Source organism: Staurois parvus, unplaced genomic scaffold (assembly GCF_062004578.1).
Source record: "Staurois parvus isolate SC_StPar_1 unplaced genomic scaffold, SC_StPar_1.0 ptg000548l, whole genome shotgun sequence".
Classification (NCBI taxonomy): Eukaryota; Metazoa; Chordata; class Amphibia; order Anura; family Ranidae; genus Staurois; species Staurois parvus.
The window spans coordinates 4,569,452-4,587,015 of record NW_028318344.1 but is presented as its reverse complement, the minus strand read 5'-3'; the positions used below and the strand labels follow the sequence as shown (position 1 = coordinate 4,587,015).

The window sequence follows — 17,564 nt, the reverse complement described above, 5'->3', positions numbered from 1 at the left end:
ACAGTGTCTGAGGATGGACGTTGGCGCAGACAGGCAGAGACCAGCTGACTACATAGGTGGTTTTTATAGTACGTTATTTTGGCCTCCCTCTCAGCAGGTGTGAAAAAGGCCACCATTTGTGAACGGGAGCGAGGGTCCAACAAGGTGGACAGCCAAAAGTCATCCCTCTGTCTGATGGTTATTATTCGGCTGTCGCTACGCAAGCAAGCGAGCATGCTATGGGCCATTTGTGCCAAGGAATGCGAGGGACTCCCTGCCTCCATCTCCACAGCATACTGCCACGGTGCGTCTGGGTCCTCTGTCTCCTCTTCCTCCTCCTCTACCAGATGCTCCTGCTCCTCCACTCCTGTCCGCTGAGTGGAAAAACCACCCATTTCACTCAATAATTCCTGAGCACCAATGTCCTCCTCTACCTCCTCCTCTTCTTCCTGTCCTGCCCCCACAGGGGTCATGTGGCGTTGAGATCTGTGCGCCACGTCTACCGCACCCTGACCAGCCATTGTTAACAGCATTTGTTCCAGGACGTGCAACAGAGGAATGACGTCGTTCATCCCATAGTCCTGCTGACTCACGAATAGCGTGGCCTCCTCAAAGGGCCTGAGCAAGCGCAGGTGTCACGCATGAGCTGCCAATGGCTGACATCTAAGTTACACAGGGAGTACCTTTATCCGCTTTTAACATCAGGAAATCTGTGATGGCCTTTTGCTGTTCGTAAAGGCGGTCTAACATATGTAGGGTTGAATTCCACCTTGTTGCAACGTCACAGCATGAGGAGTCGGTATAGGGGCCCATGGCAGATTAGGGGCCTGGCAGCAGCTATGGGAGGCCCGTAATCTGCCAGCACCCTATGACAAAAAATGGAACACACCAGCAGTGTGAGGAGACCTGAAAGTGGCACATGGCAGAGTGTGGCGATGGAGACAGCAGCAATGGGAGGCCGTACAGGGACCCATGAGAGACTCTGGACCTGGCAGCAGCATGAGGAGGCGGTATATAGGGGCCTATGGCAGATTAGGGGCCTGGCAGCAGCTATAGGAGGCCCGTAATCTGCCAGCACCCTATGTCAAAAAATTCAACACACCAGCAGTGTGTGAGGAGACCTGAAAGTGGCACATGGCAGAGTGTGCCGATGGAGACAGCAGCAATGGGAGGCCGTACAGGGACCCATGACAGACTCTGGACTTGGCAGCAGCATGAGGAGGCGGTATATAGGGGCCTATGGCAGATTAGGGGCCTGGCAGCAGCTATAGGAGGCCCGTAATCTGCCAGCACCCTATGTCAAAAAATTCAACACACCAGCAGTGTGTGAGGAGACCTGAAAGTGGCACATGGCAGAGTGTGGCGATGGAGACAGCAGCAATGGGAGGCCGTACAGGGACCCATGACAGACTCTGGACTTGGCAGCAGCATGAGGAGGTGGTATAGGGGCCCATGGCAGATTAGGGGCCTGGCAGCAGCTATGGGAGGCCCGTAATCTGCCAGCACCCTATGTCAAAAAATTCAACACACCAGCAGTGTGAGGAGACCTGAAAGTGGCACATGGCAGAGTGTGGCGATGGAGACAGCAGCAATGGGAGGCCGTACAGGGACCCATGAGAGACTCTGGACTTGGCAGCAGCATGAGGAGGCGGTATATAGGGGCCTATGGCAGATTAGGGGCCTGGCAGCAGCTATGGGAGGCCCGTAATCTGCCAGCACCCTATGACAAAAAATGGAACACACCAGCAGTGTGTGAGGAAACCTGAAAGTGGCACATGTTTGAGGCATGATTCATGGCGGATTTAGTCAGTTGTGTCAGGAACTGGTGGTTTGAAATCCAGACTAATCCACGCCTGATTCATTTTCACAAACGTGAGTCTCTCCACACTTTGGGTGGACAGTCGTGTCCTCCGCGGAGTTGCAATACCTCCTGCCGCACTAAACACGCGCTCTGATGCCACGCTACTGGCCGGGCATGACAGCCTTTCAAGGGCAAATTCAGCTAGTTGGGGCCAAAGGTCAAGTTTCGTTGCCCAGTAGTCAAGGGGATTGTCTACCTCGGTTGGCAGGGTGCTGTCCAAGTAGGCCTAAGCCTGTTGTTTGAGGTCCTGCTCCAGGTCCACCTGATGCTGCTGCTGCTGCTGCTGCGGCTGGTTAGTAGTTTCCTCACTGCGCTGGTGAAGAAAGCTACTCATCATCGACTGCAGACTGAGGCAGCCGCTGCTGGTGGAGCTGCCACTGCTCCTACCACCCCACCCCTCCCCTGCTGCCATGGCAGTGGAACGCGAGCGCACAGGGCCCACAGTGTCTGAGGATGGACGTTGGCACAGACAGGCAGAGACCAGCTGACTACATAGGTGGTTTTTATAGTACGTTATTTTGGCCTCCCTCTCAGCAGGTGTGAAAAAGGCCACCATTTTTGAACGGTAGTGAGGGTCCAACAAGGTGGACAGCCAAAAGTCATCCCTCTGTCTGATGGTTATTATTCGGCTGTCGCTACGCAAGCAAGCGAGCATGCTATGGGACATTTGTGCCAAGGAATGCGAGAAACTCCCTGCCTCCATCTCCACAGCATACTGCCACGGTGCGTCTGGGTCCTCTGTCTCCTCCTCCTCCTCCTCTACCAGATGCTCCTGCTCCTCCACTCCTGTCCGCTGAGTGGAAAAACCACCCATTTCACTCAATAATTCCTGAGCACAAATGTCCTCCTCTACCTCCTCCTCTTCTTCCTGTCCTGCCCCCACAGGGGTCATGTGGCGCTGAGATCTGTGCGCCACGTCTACCGCACCCTGACCAGCCATTGTTAACAGCATTTGTTCCAGGACGTGCAACAGAGGAATGACGTCGTTCATCCCATAGTCCTGCCGACTCACGAATAGCGTGGCCTCCTCAAAGGGCCTGAGCAAGCGCAGGTGTCACGCATGAGCTGCCAATGGCTGACATCTAAGTTACACAGGGAGTACCTTTATCCGCTTGTAACATCAGGAAATCGGTGATGGCCTTTCGCTGTTCGTAAAGGCGGTCTAACATGTGTAGGGTTGAATTCCACCTTGTTGCAACGTCGCAGATCAGGCGATGCTGTGCAATTCCGTTCTGCCGCTGCAGCTCAAGGAGGGTGTGCTTTGCGGTGTAGGAATGGCTGAAATGCATGCAAAGTTTACGTGACATTTTAAGGATGTCTTGCAGTGGGATGGTGGATTTTAGGAACCGCTTGACAACCAGATTGAACACGTGAGCCATGCATGGCACATGGCACAACCTTACTTGACGCAGAGCAGACACCATGTTCTTTCCGTTGTCGGTCAACATGGTTCCGATTTTCAGTTTGCGCAGAGACAGCCATCTGTCGATTTCTCTGTTCATTACACTGAGAAGTTCCTCCCCTGTGTGACTACGTTCGCCTGGACCTGGCAGCAGCATGAGGAGGCGGTATATAGGGGCCTATGGCAGATTAGGGGCCTGGCAGCAGCTATGGGAGGCCCGTAATCTGCCAGCACCCTATGTCAAAAAATTCAACACACCAGCAGTGTGTGAGGAGACCTGAAAGTGGCACATGGCAGAGTGTGGCGATGGAGACAGCAGCAATGGGAGGCCGTACAGGGACCCATGACAGACTCTGGACCTGGCAGCAGCATGAGGAGGCGGTATATAGGGGCCTATGGCAGATTAGGGGCCTGGCAGCAGCTATGGGAGGCCCGTAATCTGCCAGCACCCTATGACAAAAAATTCTACACACCAGCAGTGTGTGAGGAGACCTGAAAGTGGCACATGGCAGAGTGTGGCGATGGAGACAGCAGCAATGGGAGGCCGTACAGGGACCCATGACAGACTCTGGACCTGGCAGCAGCATGAGGAGGCGGTATATAGGGGCCTATGGCAGATTAGGGGCCTGGCAGCAGCTATGGGAGGCCCGTAATCTGCCAGCACCCTATGTCAAAAAATTCTACACACCAGCAGTGTGTGAGGAGACCTGAAAGTGGCACATGGCAGAGTGTGGCGATGGAGACAGCAGCAATGGGAGGCCGTACAGGGACCCATGACAGACTCTGGACCTGGCAGCAGCATGAGGAGGCGGTATATAGGGGCCTATGGCAGATTAGGGGCCTGGCAGCAGCTATGGGAGGCCCGTAATCTGCCAGCACCCTATGACAAAAAATTCTACACACCAGCAGTGTGTGAGGAGACCTGAAAGTGGCACATGGCAGAGTGTGGCGATGGAGACAGCAGCAATGGGAGGCCGTACAGGGACCCATGACAGACTCTGGACCTGGCAGCAGCATGAGGAGGCGGTATATAGGGGCCTATGGCAGATTAGGGGCCTGGCAGCAGCTATGGGAGGCCCGTAATCTGCCAGCACCCTATGTCAAAAAATTCTACACACCAGCAGTGTGTGAGGAGACCTGAAAGTGGCACATGGCAGAGTGTGGCGATGGAGACAGCAGCAATGGGAGGCCGTACAGGGACCCATGACAGACTCTGGACCTGGCAGCAGCATGAGGAGGCGGTATATAGGGGCCTATGGCAGATTAGGGGCCTGGCAGCAGCTATGGGAGGCTCGTAATCTGCCAGCACCCTATGTCAAAAAACTGAACACACCAGCAGTGTGTGAGGAGACCTGAAAGTGGCACATGGCAGAGTGTGGCGATGGAGACAGCAGCAATGGGAGGCCGTACAGGGACCCATGACAGACTCTGGACCTGGCAGCAGCATGAGGAGGCGGTATATAGGGGCCTATGGCAGATTAAGGGCCTGGCAGCAGCTATGGGAGGCCCGTAATCTGCCAGCACCCTATGTCAAAAAACTGAACACACCAGCAGTGTGTGAGGAGACCTGAAAGTGGCACATGGCAGAGTGTGGTGATGGAGACAGCAGCAATGGGAGGCCGTACAGGGACCCATGACAGACTCTGGACTTGGCAGCAGCATGAGGAGGCGGTATATAGGGGCCTATGGCAGATTAGGGGCCTGGCAGCAGCTATAGGAGGCCCGTAATCTGCCAGCACCCTATGTCAAAAAATTCAACACACCAGCAGTGTGAGGAGACCTGAAAGTGGCACATGGCAGAGTGTGGCGATGGAGACAGCAGCAATGGGAGGCCGTACAGGGACCCTTGACAGACTCTGGACTTGGCAGCAGCATGAGGAGGCGGTATATAGGGGCCTATGGCAGATTAGGGGCCTGGCAGCAGCTATAGGAGGCCCGTAATCTGCCAGCACCCTATGTCAAAAAATTCAACACACCAGCAGTGTGAGGAGACCTGAAAGTGGCACATGGCAGAGTGTGGCGATGGAGACAGCAGCAATGGGAGGCCGTACAGGGACCCATGACAGACTCTGGACTTGGCAGCAGCATGAGGAGGCGGTATATAGGGGCCTATGGCAGATTAGGGGCCTGGCAGCAGCTATGGGAGGCCCGTAATCTGCCAGCACCCTATGTCAAAAAATTCAACACACCAGCAGTGTGTGAGGAGACCTGAAAGTGGCACATGGCAGAGTGTGGCGATGGAGACAACCCACCGACTGTTTTGCTCGCTGCCAAGCTGCCACCCTCTTCTCCTGATGATGCGGAAGCAATAGCCTGATGACGACGAGGCTGCCAAGTGCGATCAGCCTCATCATCATCAATTAGGGTCTCCGCCTCACTACTAGCCCCCTCGGCTGCGTGTGGGTTAGGAGACAGACCTGTCTCTACACTGGCTACCGAGCCACTCTCCTCGCCACTACTTCTTCGCCTGGCTGCTGAAGAGGCGGATGTCTCCCCCCGTTCCTGACCGCCCTCTGTTAGCTCTTCCTCACTGTACTGGATGACACCGGGAGCACTAGCCTCTGGCTGCGAATAGTGCTGCCTCGACCCCTTCCTCTGCTGCCACGTCTGCTCGCTCCTAAAACATTGCCTCCTCTGCCACTCCTCTGCATGTTGTCTGACATACTCTTTAATTAAACGATTCTGTGTCCCTGAGTAACAATTCTGTGTCCCTGAGTAACGTTTCTGTGGCCCTAAGTAACAGTTCTGTGGCCCTCAGTAACAATTCTGTGTCTGTCCCTGAGTAACAATTCTGTGTCCCTCAGTAACAATTCTGTGTCCCTGAGTAACAATTCTGTGTCCCTCAGTAACAATTCTGTGTCCCTGAGTAACAATTCTGTGGCCCTCAGTAACAATTCTGTGTCCCTCAGTAACAATTCTGTGTCCCTGAGTAACAATTCTGTGTCTGTCCCTGAGTAAGAATTCTGTGTCTGTCCCTGAGTAACGTTTCTGTGGCCCTAAGTAAAGGTTCTGTGTCCCTGAGTAACAATTCTGTGTCTGTCCCTGAGTAACAATTCTGTGTCTGTCCCTGAGTAACAATTCTGTGGCCCTAAGTAACGGTTCTGTGGCCCTCAGTAACAATTCTGTGTCCCTCAGTAACAATTCTGTGTCTGTCCCTGAGTAACAATTCTGTGTCTGTCCCTGAGTAACGTTTTTGTGGCCCTAAGTAACGGTTCTGTGACCCTCAGTAACAATTCTGTGTCCCTCAGTAACAATTCTGTGTCTGTCCCTGAGTAACAATTCTGTGTCTGTCCCTGAGTAACAATTCTGTGTCCCTGAGTAACGTTTCTGTGACCCTAAGTAACAATTCTGTGGCCCTCAGTAACAATTCTGTGTCTGTCCCTGAGTAACAATTCTGTGTCTGTCCCTGAGTAACGTTTCTTTGGCCCTAAGTAACGGTTCTGTGGCCCTCAGTAACAATTCTGTGTCCCTCAGTAACAATTCTGTGTCTGTCCCTGAGTAACAATTCTGTGTCTGTCCCTGAGTAACGTTTCTGTGGCCCTAAGTAACGGTTCTGTGGCCCTCAGTAAAAATTCTGTGTCCCTCAGTAACAATTCTGTGTCTGTCCCTGAGTAACAATTCTGTGTCTGTCCCTGAGTAACAATTCTGTGTCCCTGAGTAACGTTTCTGTGGCCCTAAGTAACAATTCTGTGGCCCTCAGTAACAATTATGTGTCTGTCCCTGAGTAACAATTCTGTGTCTGTCCCTGAGTAACAATTCTGTGTCTGTCCCTGAGTAACGTTTCTGTGGCCCTAAGTAACGGTTCTGTGGCCCTCAGTAACAATTCTGTGTCCCTCAGTAACAATTCTGTGTCTGTCCCTGAGTAACAATTCTGTGTCTGTCCCTGAGTAACAATTCTGTGGCCCCGAGTAACGTTTCTGTGGCCCTAAGTAACAATTCTGTGGCCCTCAGTAACAATTCTGTGTCTGTCCCTGAGTAACAATTCTGTGTCTGTCCCTGAGTAACGTTTCTGTGGCCCTAAGTAACGGTTCTGTGGCCCTCAGTAACAATTCTGTGTCCCTCAGTAACAATTCTGTGTCTGTCCCTGAGTAACAATTCTGTGTCTGTCCCTGAGTAACATTTCTGTGGCCCTAAGTAACGGTTCTGTGGCCCTCAGTAACAATTCTGTGTCCCTCAGTAACAATTCTGTGTCCCTCAGTAACAATTCTGTGTCTGTCCCTGAGTAACAATTCTGTGTCTGTCCCTGAGTAACAATTCTGTGTCCCTGAGTAACGTTTCTGTGGCCCTAAGTAACAATTCTGTGGCCCTCAGTAACAATTCTGTGTCTGTCCCTGAGTAACAATTCTGTGTCTGTCCCTGAGTAACGTTTCAGTGGCCCTAAGTAACGGTTCTGTGGCCCTCAGTAACAATTCTGTGTCCCTCAGTAACAATTCTGTGTCTGTCCCTGAGTAACAATTCTGTGTCTGTCCCTGAGTAACAATTCTGTGTCCCTGAGTAACGTTTCTGTGGCCCTAAGTAACAATTCTGTGGCCCTCAGTAACAATTCTGTGTCTGTCCCTGAGTAACAATTCTGTGTCTGTCCCTGAGTAACAATTCTGTGTCTGTCCCTGAGTAACGTTTCTGTGGCCCTAAGTAATAATTCTGTGGCCCTCAGTAACAATTCTGTGTCTGTCCCTGAGTAACAATTCTGTGTCTGTCCCTGAGTAACAATTCTGTGTCTGTCCCTGAGTAACAATTCTGTGGCCCTGAGTAACGTTTCTGTGGCCCTAAGTAACAATTCTGTGGCCCTCAGTAACAATTCTGTGTCTGTCCCTGAGTAACAATTCTGTGTCTGTCCCTGAGTAACGTTTCTGTGGCCCTAAGTAACGGTTCTGTGGCCCTCAGTAACAATTCTGTGTCCCTCAGTAACAATTCTGTGTCTGTCCCTGAGTAACAATTCTGTGTCTGTCCCTGAGTAACATTTCTGTGGCCCTAAGTAACGGTTCTGTGGCCCTCAGTAACAATTCTGTGTCCCTCAGTAACAATTCTGTGTCTGTCCCTGAGTAACAATTCTGTGTCTGTCCCTGAGTAACAATTCTGTGTCCCTGAGTAACGTTTCTGTGGCCCTAAGTAACAATTCTGTGGCCCTCAGTAACAATTCTGTGTCTGTCCCTGAGTAACAATTCTGTGTCTGTCCCTGAGTAACAATTCTGTGTCCCTGAGTAACGTTTCTGTGGCCCTAAGTAACAATTCTGTGGCCCTCAGTAACAATTCTGTGTCTGTCCCTGAGTAACAATTCTGTGTCTGTCCCTGAGTAACAATTCTGTGTCTGTCCCTGAGTAACGTTTCTGTGGCCCTAAGTAACAATTCTGTGGCCCTCAGTAACAATTCTGTGTCTGTCCCTGAGTAACAATTCTGTGTCTGTCCCTGAGTAACAATTCTGTGTCTGTCCCTGAGTAACAATTCTGTGGCCCTGAGTAACGTTTCTGTGGCCCTAAGTAACAATTCTGTGGCCCTCAGTAACAATTCTGTGTCTGTCCCTGAGTAACAATTCTGTGTCTGTCCCTGAGTAACGTTTCTGTGGCCCTAAGTAACGGTTCTGTGGCCCTCAGTAACAATTCTGTGTCCCTCAGTAACAATTCTGTGTCTGTCCCTGAGTAACAATTCTGTGTCTGTCCCTGAGTAACATTTCTGTGGCCCTAAGTAACGGTTCTGTGGCCCTCAGTAACAATTCTGTGTCCCTCAGTAACAATTCTGTGTCTGTCCCTGAGTAACAATTCTGTGTCTGTCCCTGAGTAACAATTCTGTGTCCCTGAGTAACGTTTCTGTGGCCCTAAGTAACAATTCTGTGGCCCTCAGTAACAATTCTGTGTCTGTCCCTGAGTAACAATTCTGTGTCTGTCCCTGAGTAACGTTTCTGTGGCCCTAAGTAACGGTTCTGTGGCCCTCAGTAACAATTCTGTGTCCCTCAGTAACAATTCTGTGTCTGTCCCTGAGTAACAATTCTGTGTCTGTCCCTGAGTAACAATTCTGTGTCCCTGAGTAACGTTTCTGTGGCCCTAAGTAACAATTCTGTGGCCCTCAGTAACAATTCTGTGTCTGTCCCTGAGTAACAATTCTGTGTCTGTCCCTGAGTAACAATTCTGTGTCCCTGAGTAACGTTTCTGTGGCCCTAAGTAACAATTCTGTGGCCCTCAGTAACAATTCTGTGTCTGTCCCTGAGTAACAATTCTGTGTCTGTCCCTGAGTAACGTTTCTGTGGCCCTAAGTAACGGTTCTGTGGCCCTCAGTAACAATTCTGTGTCCCTCAGTAACAATTCTGTGTCTGTCCCTGAGTAACGTTTCTGTGGCCCTAAGTAACGGTTCTGTGGCCCTCAGTAACAATTCTGTGTCCCTCAGTAACAATTCTGTGTCTGTCCCTGAGTAACAATTCTGTGTCTGTCCCTGAGTAACAATTCTGTGTCCCTGAGTAACGTTTCTGTGGCCCTAAGTAACAATTCTGTGGCCCTCAGTAACAATTCTGTGTCTGTCCCTGAGTAACAATTCTGTGTCTGTCCCTGAGTAACAATTCTGTGTCCCTGAGTAACAATTCTGTGTCCCTGAGTAACGTTTCTGTGGCCCTCAGTAACAATTCTGTGTCTGTCCCTGAGTAACAATTCTGTGTCTGTCCCTGAGTAACGTTTCTGTGGCCCTAAGTAACAATTCTGTGGCCCTCAGTAACAATTCTGTGTCTGTCCCTGAGTAACAATTCTGTGTCTGTCCCTGAGTAACGTTTCTGTGGCCCTAAGTAATGGTTCTGTGGCCCTCAGTAACAATTCTGTGTCCCTCAGTAACAATTCTGTCTGTCCCTGAGTAACAATTCTGTGTCTGTCCCTGAGTAACGTTTCTGTGGCCCTAAGTAACGGTTCTGTGGCCCTCAGTAACAATTCTGTGTCCCTCAGTAACAATTCTGTGTCTGTCCCTGAGTAACAATTCTGTGTCTGTCCCTGAGTAACGTTTCTGTGGCCCTAAGTAACGGTTCTGTGGCCCTCAGTAACAATTCTGTGTCCCTCAGTAACAATTCTGTGTTTGTCCCTGAGTAACAATTCTGTGTCTGTCCCTGAGTAACAATTCTGTGTCCCTGAGTAACGTTTCTGTGGCCCTAAGTAACAATTCTGTGGCCCTCAGTAACAATTCTGTGTCTGTCCCTGAGTAACAATTCTGTGTCTGTCCCTGAGTAACAATTCTGTGTCCCTGAGTAACGTTTCTGTGGCCCTAAGTAACAATTCTGTGGCCCTCAGTAACAATTCTGTGTCTGTCCCTGAGTAACAATTCTGTGTCTGTCCCTGAGTAACAATTCTGTGTCCCTGAGTAACGTTTCTGTGGCCCTAAGTAACAATTCTGTGTCCCTCAGTAACAATTCTGTGTCTGTCCCTGAGTAACAATTCTGTGTCTGTCCCTGAGTAACAATTCTGTGTCCCTGAGTAACGTTTCTGTGGCCCTAAGTAACAATTCTGTGGCCCTCAGTAACAATTATGTGTCTGTCCCTGAGTAACAATTCTGTGGCCCTAAGTAACGGTTCTGTGGCCCTCAGTAACAATTCTGTGTCCCTCAGTAACAATTCTGTGTCTGTCCCTGAGTAACAATTCTGTGTCTGTCCCTGAGTAACAATTCTGTGGCCCTAAGTAACGGTTCTGTGGCCCTCAGTAACAATTCTGTGTCCCTGAGTATCAATTCTGTGGCCCTAAGTAACGGTTCTGTGGCCCTCAGTAACAATTCTGTGTCCCTGAGTAACAATTATGTGGCCCTAAGTAACAGTTCTGTGTCCCTCAGTAACAATTTTGTGTCTGTCCCTGAGTAACAATTCTGTGTCTGTCCCTGAGTAACAATTCTGTGTCCCAAAGTAACGTTTCTGTGGCCCTAAGTAACAATTCTGTGGCCCTCAGTAACAATTCTGTGTCTGTCCCTGAGTAACAATTCTGTGTCCCTGAGTAACGTTTCTGTGGCCCTAAGTAACAATTCTGTGGCCCTCAGTAACAATTCTGTGTCTGTCCCTGAGTAACAATTCTGTGTCTGTCCCTGAGTAACGTTTCTGTGGCCCTAAGTAACGGTTCTGTGGCCCTCAGTAACAATTCTGTGTCCCTGGGTAACAATTCTGTGGCCCTAAGTAACGGTTCTGTGGCCCTCAGTAACAATTCTGTGTCCCTGAGTAACGTTTCTGTGGCCCTAAGTAACAGTTCTGTGGCCCTCAGTAACGTTTCTGTGTCCCTGAGTAATGTTTCTGTGGCCCTAAGTAACAATTCTGTGTCCCTGATTAACAATTCTTTGGTCCTAAGTAACGGTTCTGTGGCCCTCAGTAACAATTCTGTGTCCCTGAGTAACAATTCTGTGTCCCTAAGTAACGGTTCTGTGGCCCTCAGTAACAATTCTGTGGCCCTCAGTAACAATTCTGTGTCTGTCCCTGAGTAACAATTCTGTGGCCCTAAGTAACGGTTCTGTGGCCCTCAGTAACAATTCTGTGTCCCTGAGTAACAATTCTGTGGCCCTAAGTAACGGTTCTGTGGCCCTCAGTAACAATTCTGTGGCCCTCAGTAACAATTCTGTGTCTGTCCGAGTAACAATTCTGTGGCCTTAACTAACGTTTCTGTGGCCCTAAGTAACAGTTCTGTGGCCCTCAGTAACAATTCTGTGTCCCTGAGTAACGTTTCTGTGGCCCTAAGTAACAATTCTGTGGCCCTCAGTAACAATTCTGTGTCTGTCCCTGAGTAACAATTCTGTGGCCCTAACTAACGTTTCTGTGGCCCTAAGTAACAGTTCTGTGGCCCTCAGTAACAATTCTGTGTCTGTCCCTGAGTAACAATTCTGTGGCCCTAACTAACGTTTCTGTGGCCCTAAGTAACAATTCTCTGGCACTCAGTAACAATTCTGTCTGTCCCTGAGTAACAATTCTGTGGCCCTAACTAACGTTTCTGTGGCCCTAAGTAACAGTTCTGTGGCCCTCAATAACAATTCTGTGTCTGTCCCTGAGTAACAATTCTGTGGCCCTAACTAACGTTTCTGTGGCCCTAAGTAACAATTCTCTGGCACTCAGTAACAATTCTGTCTGTCCCTGAGTAACAATTCTGTGGCCCTAATAACGTTTCTGTGGCCCTAAGTAACAGTTCTGTGGCCCTCAGTAACAATTCTGTGTCTGTCCCTGAGTAACAATTCTGTGGCCCTAACTAACGTTTCTGTGGCCCTAAGTAACAATTCTCTGGCACTCAGTAACAATTCTGTCTGTCCCTGAGTAACAATTCTGTGGCCCTAACTAGCGTTTCTTTGGCCCTAAGTAACGATTCTGTGGCCCTCATTAACAATTCTGTGTCCCTGAGTAATGCTTCTCTGTCCCCAAGTAACGTTTCTGTGGCCCTAACTCTGTCCCTAATACAGAGCGGTCTGCCTCTCTTGAATGACTGGAGGCAAATGAAGAATTCTAAAATGGCCGCTATTTATAGCTCGACCATTACACAGTGCTGGCTGCCTGGCTGCTGATTGGCTAATGCGATCACATGTCATTAAGGAATGCATTATGGGTCAGCGCGCCTTCCCAGACATCCCCGCTCCGTCGCCGCACATGTCCGCCGCCATTTTAGGAAAATTTTCCAATATTCGACTCGAATTCCACTTCGCCTACTTCGATTCGCTCATCTCTAATTAGTATACCAGCCATACAACTAACAATTTTTTATAGAGGAGGTTAGAATTGGAACTTGTTTTTCTCTTTACAGATTTCTTTACAAATACGAGAATGTAGTAACAAATTATATCAACAATGGATATATCTTTTGGTGAAAGTTAGGACTGTGCTCTCCCATACTCAATGTTTGTATATATGGCACTGTTTCTGTATTACATCTTGGAAATATATTTGTACTTATTGTATTCCCATGGTAACACAATAAATCATAGCATATTGGCAGCAGATCAATATTAATATCTGTATGTAGTATGCCCATTTACTGTATTTCTATGTAGGGATGATCATTTCTTACTGGTAAAGATAGCAGGAGTTGAGTCTGCCATCGTGAGTGTTAATTAACTTGTATCATCAGAGGGGAGATTGATTTTCTCTGATCTGCAAAAGAGAAGTATATTGGATATAAGTTGGATACACGCATTCCGAAGGGTCTTAATTATGAGTGTGGTGTCACTCATTATTATGAGTGCCGTTTCCTCTTTCTTTTCTTTTCATTCTTTTTTCTTTTTTGTTTTTTTCTGTTTTTTTTCCCTCCCCTCCCCCCCCCCCACTTTTGTTTCTCCCCAACACCTTTTTTTTCTCCCCCCCCTTTTTCCCTCCCTCCTTTTTTAATTTTCCCCTCCCTTTTTTCCTCTTCGTATCTGTTTTTTTTCTAATTTTTTATCTTTTTTTTCTTTTCTTTTTGTTCTTTTCTTTTTCTTTTCTCTTTTATCCACTAGTGACTGTCTTATTTTGAACCCCTCTTTTCCAAAGTACGGAATATACAGTATATTAATATGCATGTAATTTTTCTTTTGCTGTCCTACATGATATCCCTGATGAGGTTAACAGAGTTTTGATTTGATACATTTTCATTTTTCATATTCATTAATTTTTTATATTTTTCTCCACGCTACAACTGCTTAACACACATTTATCTTCATCACACTTTTTCATGGATTTCATTCTTATTTTTCATTTTTATTTGTATTTTTATTTTCAGTCTTATTCATTTCAATATATTCCTTTCTTTTTTACCTCTTCTCTTGTTAATTTTTTTTCACTTATGATTACAACCATTGCTATTTTTCTAAATCTTCTTTTTATTTTCATTCCATTTTTATTTTAATATTTTATTTTTAATTTATTTTTCTTTTATCATTTTGGTTTGTTTTTTCTTTTTTTTCTAGTTCACTTTTCACTTTACATGTTTACATCTACACTTATCACTAACACCTCATTTATTCTTTTCATGGCCAATGATGTTCATAAAAGTTTTTGCCTGGCTCTTTTCCCTCCTCTGTGACCAAGCCCGAGTTGAGCAACACCTCATCTTTTCTTTTAGATTATATTAAATTGTACGCAGAAGTTAGATGGTGTATTAGACTGAACTTCATATTTCTGTATGATCAGATAAACTTTCTTTACATGCACAGATTCTGTGTTCATGTGCAGTGCTCATTCCACAACATGTGTAATATATCTCATGCTATTACCTCCTAATCATGTGTGTTTTCTTTCATATTTAGGACAGAAAAGAGGAGTATGTGTAAAAATAAATCACTTTCCTGAAGACACAGATTATGATCATGACAGTGCCGAATATCTTCTACGTGAGTCATTTTAATTGTTTTATACATATAGCATTGACATGTGTATATTGTTGTTGGATGCACTATTTTTAATTTACTTTTACATTTTGTACCTATCAAAGCACACTTTAAAGCACCAATTTGAAGAAATTCCTGGTCTGTTTCCAAAGATCTTATTATGTTATGGTGACTGCATAGGCCGAGCAAACTTTCGGAATTTTAGGCTACTGTACTGTACCTGGGATCCAAAGCTGGATCATGTCTAAGTTGAGAACTGTGTTGCCTTTATTATTAGGGTCCTGGAAGCCTTCTTATGCTTTGCTTTTACTATATTCCTTTTAGGAAGGCTTCTGGGTGTGCATATTACTCTATGATGTTGACCGAGGTCATCAAAGCCTTGTTTATTTTTTCATTATTATAGGTACTTATATTTACTCAACGCTTTACATACAGCATATTGTATATTCACATCAATCCCTGCCTTCAGGGAGCTTACAATCTAAGGTCTCTAACTCCCATTCATACATACACATATTAGGGACAATTTAGAAAGGAGACAATTAACCTACCAGCAAGTCTTTGGAGTGTGGGAGGGAACCAGAGTATCCAGAGGAAACCCATTCAGGCACAGGGAGAACATGCAAACTCCAGGCAGGTGGTGTTGTGGTTGGGATTCCAACTGATGATCCTAGTGCTGCTAGGCAAATTGCTAACCGCTTAGCTACTGTGCTATGATTTATTATCTCAGTAGCAATGTTCAGGGGTGTATGATATGGGTCAGTGTAATAAACTTAGTGATATTATCCCACACTGTCATGATAGTACCATATTAGCTGTGTTTAGAACTTGTTAGCATTCAATAAAAATGTTGTGGCTGCTAGCGTTGGTTTTCAAATGCCTGGTGATGTTATAGCATCTGTTCAGTTTCAAGAATGTAGAAGGCAAAGTAAACCCTAAAGCTTCATTTAGCTCGGTTAGGTTAATTCTATATTCTCATAGTAGACCAGTCCAGCACCTGTGAACTCTTCACATACCAGGAGTTCTCATTTTGGCATTCCCCCTAAATTAGGCATTAGAAGATAGTGACTTTCAGTTCAAAATAAATAATGTATCCAAAGTACAGAGCACAATGAAAAGCCAGAATATTACGATTTCTTATATATATATATAGTGCTTTTTTTCTCAGAGAATAGGTGCTGTAAATCATCATAACCCCCCACAACCCCCTCCCCCCCACACACACCTGCGAAATGACATCAAATAGTAGGTGTGGCCAAATTTCAGAGTACAGAATTCAGGGGTACGTTACACACAGATTGCAGAGTTCAAGGGTGCACTACATACAGAGTGTAGGGTTAAGGAGTGTGCTGTGTTTAAAGTGCAGAGTTAAGGGGCACACTATATACAAAGTGCAGAGTTCAGGGGTACACTACAGAGTGCAGAAATCAGGGCTGCTCTACACACAGAGCACAGAGGGGGGTGTGCTACATACAGAGTGCAAAGTTCAGGGTTGCATTACACGCAGAGTGCAGAGTTCAGGTGTGCATTATGTACAGAGTGTAGAGTTCAGGGGTGCGTTACGTATATAGTGCAGAGCTCAGGGGTGCGCTACACATAGAGTGCAGAGTTCAGCCCTCTTCCACAGCTGCTTATTGCTGCATCCCCCATCCACATCTTACTTTTGCCCCTCTCCAGTTCTGACCTCTGCACACAACCCTCCTCCCACTGCCCTTGTCTCCTCACTCCTTAAAAGCTCCACTAGCTTCCACGTGTATTACGTTTGTTGCTGTATTAAGCTGAAGTGCCCAGCTGGCTCTAGTACATCCCTGCACCCTATAGGGAGCTCTGCAACTCTTACTTGCAGGGAGATCATCCAGCGGGGGGCATCAGCATCCGGGCACCAGGGATAAAATAGAAATCACAAAGGGTGCAGCCTACCACACACCCCCTCGCGCCCATGACTGCACTGCACCCTGGATCTGCTGAGAAAATCCAATCTGTGGGAGCCTTTGGGAGACAAGCTATCACTTGTAAACACAGAAGCTGGACTTCTGTGTTTGCAAATGATAGTGGTGAGCAGGAAGGAGAGGGCCTGGGCCTAAGGTGGTGGAACTGAGTTCCACCAAGTTCCAGCTGAACAAAAAGTCCTGTATATATGCAATAGGACTGATTTACATTTACTAAAGAATATAAGTGCAACTTCACTTGCAAAGTGCACAGTATATTTGCCTTTAGTAAATCAACCCCATAATGTAAATATTGAACATATTATCTTATCTTCTACACTTACCAGCACATAGATATTCACACTAAGTGAGGGAAACCAACTCTGTGACCCAGTTATTGCCTTCCACAGCGTTGCCTATCTAACACTAGACTCTTTCTTCTAGGATCATACTGTAAAGTTCACCTTTTCAGGCAAAATTTCACTTTTCATAATAAATAGAAGCATTTTCTAATGTCTTTTCTGCCTCATCCATTCCATTGTGCTTATCTCTCACCAATCAAATCCATGAAAGCTTTGAAATTTCTTGTTTCTGTTTGAGTTTTTTGAAAAATGCTGTCTACTACCATCACTTCCTGTAGGTTATCTCCCATCATGCACTGCCTCCTTGTGCCTGGACCACACCTCCCTCATTACTATACCACCGCTTGTTTTTTTTCCACTCACTTTCCAACTTCTTTCCTTAAGGTGACCATACACATTACAATCTGATTATACAATCTCTTGTAGATCTACCATCAGCATGTATGGATTGTTCAGGTGAGTCCTCTTATTCCATAGTTTTGGTAAATCTAAAGGAAACTGTACAGAAATTGTACAATTGGATTGCATAGTGTTTGGCCATCTTTATACAAGTACATAGGAGGTAGTGGATGGAGACACTCAGCTGTCAGGCTCCATTCACATCTTCATATAGCAGGAACTTATGTTCCCGCACTTTTTTTTGGGGGGGGGGGTTGTTTTAGAGCATTTTCACTCGACATGCATAGGGCAGCCCATTAACTTGAATGGGCTGTGCTATGACCACCAAACACCACAAAGAAGCTCCATAA

The 17,564-nt window shown here is 46.9% G+C and overlaps 1 protein-coding gene across 1 annotated transcript in view; it reads left to right on the top strand.

The window, feature by feature from the left end:
* Nucleotides 1–17,564, top strand: part of CACNG8 (calcium voltage-gated channel auxiliary subunit gamma 8) — a 181,663-nt gene that overhangs the window by 72,560 nt on the left and 91,539 nt on the right. Inside the window, exon 3 of the mRNA XM_089690972.1 lies at nt 14,445–14,528. Coding sequence (XP_089547098.1) covers nt 14,445–14,528 — 84 coding nt within the window. The remainder of the gene's footprint in view (nt 1–14,444; nt 14,529–17,564) is intronic.